Source organism: Lactuca serriola, chromosome 1 (genome assembly GCF_051521515.1).
Source record: "Lactuca serriola cultivar US96UC23 chromosome 1, Lser_US96UC23_V15, whole genome shotgun sequence".
NCBI lineage: Eukaryota > Viridiplantae > Streptophyta > Magnoliopsida > Asterales > Asteraceae > Lactuca > Lactuca serriola.
The window spans coordinates 63346094-63351950 of NC_136408.1; the positions used below are offsets into that span (position 1 = coordinate 63346094).

At 37.3% G+C, this 5857-nt stretch overlaps 1 protein-coding gene across 1 annotated transcript; it reads right to left on the reverse strand.

Annotated features, from left to right (window-relative positions):
* Positions 1-1233: 1233 nt before the first annotated feature.
* LOC145089700 (PAN domain-containing protein At5g03700-like) lies at positions 1234-3015 on the reverse strand. Its single transcript, XM_079028103.1, has one exon. The coding sequence runs from the start codon at positions 2904-2906 to the stop codon at positions 1467-1469; it is 1440 nt and encodes a 479-aa protein (XP_078884229.1). The 5' UTR covers positions 2907-3015; the 3' UTR covers positions 1234-1466.
* Between the last annotated feature and the right edge of the window lie 2842 nt (positions 3016-5857).

The following is a 5857-nucleotide window of genomic DNA, read 5'->3' on the forward strand; positions in this document are numbered from 1 at the left end:
CAGCCAGGGGCTCTGCCCCTTGGACCCTGCCAGGGGCTGCCGCCCCTTGGACCCCGCTCCCAGGGGTGCTGCCCCCGGACCCCCGTTCGTTTAGGGGCTTCGCCCCTAAATGACAGTGTACTTTGAAACTTAATCAAACTTAAACAAGTGTGTACTCCATACCTTTCTTACTTGTTTAATATTTATCAAAAATCACTTTTGGTCAACAAAGTAATTCCATTACACTTAAATAACATTAATGATAACAAATCACCAACAATTAGCTACTTCGAGACTAGGCGATTCATTCAGCGATAAAGAATTAAGAGTTTTCATGAAGACACGACGCAAGCCTAGCTACCTCGAGACGCGACTTTTTATTACATCACGACTACTTTCCTGACATTTGAAGACCGTGACACGCCAATTCTCGTTGTACGTTGTAACAATGATTTTCTCGCAAGTTCTAGATTTTACAGGGACCACGTCGTGGCCAACTTGCCACGACGTGGCAACGCCCCACGTAGATTTGTGAGTTGTCATGTTTAGTTGTCCACTTCTTATTTTGTTACCAAGAGTCCACTGATTTCAGTAAGGATGTTCGGATTTCGGAGTGTTCGAGTAGACAAAGTCAAGTTTAGTATTGATAAGCAACACACGACGGTCATTTGATCTTGCGGTTACATAATCAAGACGAGTTACAAATTGCTCTGCGTCGTTTTAAATTTAAGATAATTATTGTTTTAGTCCGTGTAGGGTTTAATTTGTATTAATTACATTTTTCTCTAGCAATTTTTACTTTCAATAACTACAAATTAGGCCTCTATAGTTTCTAAATTTGATAATTACAATTTCGTTCTCCATAGTTTATAATTTGTATTGGTTACAGTTTTGATCATTGTAATACTAAAATGGTCTAATAGCACTATTACATAAATGGTCAATGTGCAATAGCAAATATTACAAAAAAAGGTCCCAATTTTAACAACAATACATAAATAGCTCGTTTACAATAACTTTTACAATATAATGCTAAAAAGAGTTATCTTGCTTGTGGTATTGGGAGGAACAAATAACTTTTACCAAGTAAATGCATTTCATCAATTCATTGTACAAATAAATTAGTATTGTGTGCTCGTGACCAACATCATGACCCCAACCATATTTTTTCAAACTTCAACCATATCTCATCGACTACCCGATTCCAATAAAGTGAAAGTTCAACCATTCTCTAAAGTCAAAATAGATTAGTCATATTCAAAAAAAAAAATGCAACGTTTCTTAAGAAGTAATTACAAAATACATTAACTTTTACAACAAAATGCTAAAAGGAGTTGTTCTACTCGCAAATAAATTAGTATTGTGTCTTGTGTGCACGTGACCAACATGATGGTCCCACTATAATATTTAAACTTTTAAATAAATATAAGTCAAACTTTTGTCAAAAGTCAAACCCCCAAAGCAAAAAGAAAACGTCACTGCTTACGTCACCTCTCACTTAACTCGATAGACTTGAAACTTTCGGACCCCAGATTTTTATAAGGCCCCACCCCACCATTCACCCCTTCTTCCTCTACGTACCCTTTCACCCCTCTTCTTTCTCTTTTGTACAAAAACACCCCTCCAAGTAACAAAACTAACCCACACAACACCCCTAACCCAACCCATAGCCCCACCACCTTATTATCTTTTCCTGCACCCACCCGCACCTTAAAATAACCCGCCTTGGTCACATCCAAAACCTCAACCACTGTTTGTATGGGGTAATCTATCGTGTAGCAGAACCCAGATGTGTTACTGTACACCGCACCCCAGCACGTGCACTTCTCTTCGCACATGAGCTCACATTTCTCTAAAGAACTCATGATCGTGTACGCCATTATCTCCTTGTTTGATAGCTCCACCCCAGTTCTTCTCAAAACTCCATACTTCTTCCCGCAAAAGTCGCCGCCGGAGGTACCACACCCGCCGGAGGAGTACGCCGTCCGGTTGTCTACGCAAGAACAACCTTTACCTGGCTGACATAAACCGTAGGGTCCACATGAGCTTGGGAGATCACACAGATCGGAGATTTGTTTGAAATCAACAACCCATGATGATCTTGTCCAGTAATATCCGATCAGGTTTCCGTCCGGTTCGAGGCGAAGTCGCCGTGAACCGGTTCCAGGTTGTTGGAAGGTGCTGAACGGCTGCACGTCGACCGGAGTTGAACCGTTTTGGTACATACCCAGAAACCCGTCTGGGCTGAGCATTGCCTGAATGGGTCCATGGTCTTTCAAGACGCGAGCTTTAGCTTCCATTGGGTTATGCTGGTAGTAAAGATGACCCGGATCGGAATTATCAATGAAATTAACATAAAACCCGATAAAATCGGGTCCAAGCTTCATGGAATACAACCCATTTGAAGAAACCAGTGTCATGGCACTAGTGAAAATTTGATTCTCCATGAGGGTATTATAGGGTGAGTCAAAACTCTGCCATAGGATTAAAGAAGTGTCGCCCATGGTCTCTATTAATAAATTGGAGGTGTTGGAGAGGCGAACGCGGTAGCCGTCGGTGTAACTTGACCATAATACCCCTGTGTGAGAGTCTGAAATTACAAGGCTACCATTAAATGAGAGACGAGTCTGGGAGGACCACCGCGCCAGAGGACTTTTTCCGGCGATCCAAAGCTGCTCCTGGGATGGGACATGGATTATAGCAAGAGCGAGTTGAGTTCGATCAACTCGGAGGAAACCTAACGAGTAGTTACCAAGTGAGTCACTCAGTAGAGGTTGGAATGATGATATGGATGAATCTGGGGTGGCGGTGAATCCTTTGAGTAGCTCTTGGGTGGAGGCTACGGCGGAGATGGGATGAAATAGAAAGATGAGAAGGAGGAACAACACCGGAAATTGAGTCAACCCAGAAGGGATAGTAATCTCCATGGTGAAAAACTAGGAGAAATTATATCATATTTGTGTGGGAGTGTGTGAGCAATGTGGTGTCAAGTGTGTATATTTGATCTGCATGGAAATAATATTATACTGTGCCAATGGAAATAATATTATAATATTGGTCTAAAATGAGGTGAGACTTTTTGCCCAAAGTAGAATGGTTATTAGATTTTTAATTACTATAAAAAAACTTTATAAATGTTTTATTTATAATCTTATACCCATTTAAATAATATTAGGTTTTTATTATAGTTAAATTAACTAATGCAAATTGTCGATTTAGGTCAACAAAACAAAGAGAAGAACAATTAGGCAGAGATGCTGTTGTCATTTCCATTGTTATTTAAGACTCATGATCATATATATATGCATCAAAAACAAAGGTAAGAGTTGGGTATCAAGTGCTTCGATGTCTTTTACGAAATCTAATTTGATGGAGTTTAATATATTATTATTTATGGATCATATAAAAAGCTTCGTATCAACGACAATAAAATTGGTTTTTGATTTTCTGAATATATAGTACTTATGAAGAAATACTTTTTTAGATTATAGTTGAGGAAAACTAATATTTTTAAGGGAAATCTACGAAAAAGTCCTAATATTTTAGATCAGTTTACGATTTAGTCCCAAATTAAATTTTGTTTACAAAAAAGGACAAATTACTGGCTAAAACTTCGGATTAACCCTTCGTGGCCGGTTTCACAGATTTAGCCGGTATCTTGTCTTTTTTTGTTAATTAATCCAAATTTTGGAGCTTTTTCATTAATTAATCAAAATTTTAAGGTTTTTCATTATTTATTACCAATAAACCAAAATATTTGGACTTTTCTGAATATTACATTTAAACTAATATATATTATACGATCTAATTTAATATGTACTATTGCATGTCTTCTTTCTTATGCTCTTCAAGGCTCACCGTATGTTTTTATCGGTGTTGTCAAACCCAACAATAAAAATTTCACTCACAAGCCTCGTTAACTCCATCAATTTTCCAAAATTATTCATTCACAACTCTATGATCATCTATCAATCTCCAAATAAAGAACGTAGAAAATCCTTGTTAATTACGTGGATGTCCCTATTACCTAACCATGATTTAAACTGTAGTTCCAACACTTGGATGTTCCTATTACCTAACCATGACTTGAACCCATACACTAATGGCGTTGTCCGTAGTAGTGTTAACAATAGAAGACGAATCTCACATGTTCAACCACTGATACATTGGCTCAAGTCTTACTTGACCTTTGTTTCCTTACAACACTATAGAAGCCCCAACATAAGATGAATCTCACATGGCTCATCATTTATTGGTTTTTTTTGTCAAAAAGTAAATCATTTTGGAAGCCCCAAATAGACTAAAACGTAATAATGACAATTATTGTAATATCACACCAATTGTCATTATGACTTAAACGTAACATCACAAGTTCACAACAATTGTCATTATTACATTTTAGTCTATTTGGGGCTTCCAGAATGCATTAGTTTTTGGCAAGACAAAAACCAATAAATGATGAACTTTTTGATAAAGATCGAAACACAATCTTATTGATGGATCCAAGATCTCCTTCTCGTCCCAAGCCTTTTTCTCCTCAATCTTCTTCCAAAAAATGCACTACAATATGCAATATTAGCCCCTCTTTCTCTCCTACAAGCATATAACTCAATTAGGGTTTCTCTCAAAGTGTTAAGATGATAAGGGAGGCGGAAATGAAGGCTTAAGGTCCTTTAAATAGGACATAAACCCTGAAAATTAGGGTTTCCACACTCAGCTCCTACTCGTCGAGTTGGGGTCCTCCAACTCGTTGAGTAGACTCTAGAAATTACGCGACCATTAACACTCTCTATTTGGCGAGTTGGGGCCTCTAACTCATCAAGTTGATCAGACAACAAGAATATAAATTAATTAAATATTATTACTGGGAGTCGGGATGTTACACTTATTGTAAGGAAACAAGGGTCAAGTAAGAGTTGAGCCAAGGTATCAGTGGTTAAACCATGTGGGATTCGTATTTTGTTGTTAACAAAACTATGGACAATTTCATTAGTGTATGGGTTCGAAATAAGGTTCGAGTCATGGTTAGGTAATAGGAACATCCGACTATTGGAACCGTAGCTCGTAGGTATACCAAATTAATATTTTAATAGTTTATGATGGATAGCTTATTGACATTTTTTTTACAATTAGAGTTAACATTCTTCATGGTTTTCAGTACATAATATCGAGTTGATTTTTTTTACCTATGTTGAGTTTTTTAAGCTTAATGGTTCATTCTTCATGGTTTTCAAGCCCTATTGTAAGGAAACAAGGGTCATGTAAGACTTGAGCCAAGGTATCAGTGGTTAAACCATGTGGGATTCGTATTTTGTTGTGAACAACGCTATGGACAATGCGAATAATGTATAGGTTCGAAATAGGATTCAAGTCATGGTTAGGTAATAGGAATATCCAAGTGTTGGAACCACGGTTTAAGTCATGGTTAGGTAATAGGGACATCCACGTAATCAATAAGGATTTTCTCCGTTCTTTATTTGGAGATTGAAAGATGATCATAGAGTTATGAATGGATAATTTTGGAAAATTGATGCAGTTAACGAGGCTTGTGAGTGAAATTTTTGTTGTTGGGTTCGACGACACCGATAAAAACACACGGTGAGCCTAGAAGAGCATAAGAAAGAAGACATGGAATAGTACATATTAAATTAGATCATATAATATATATTAGTTTAAAGGTAATCTTCAGAAAAGTCCAAATACTTTGGTTTATCGGTAATAAATAATGAAAAAGCCCTAAAATTTTGATTAATTAATGAAAAAGCCCCAAAACTTGGATTAATTAACCAAAAAACACGAGATACCAGCTAAATCTGTGAAACCGGCCACGAAGGGTTGATTCGAAGTTTTAGCTGGTAATATGTCCTTTTTTGTAAAC

Excerpts from the sequence above, each read along its gene's own strand:
- LOC145089700 (XM_079028103.1), bottom strand. The coding sequence starts at position 2,906 with ATGGAGATTACTATCCCTTCTGGGTTGACTCAATTTCCGGTGTTGTTC.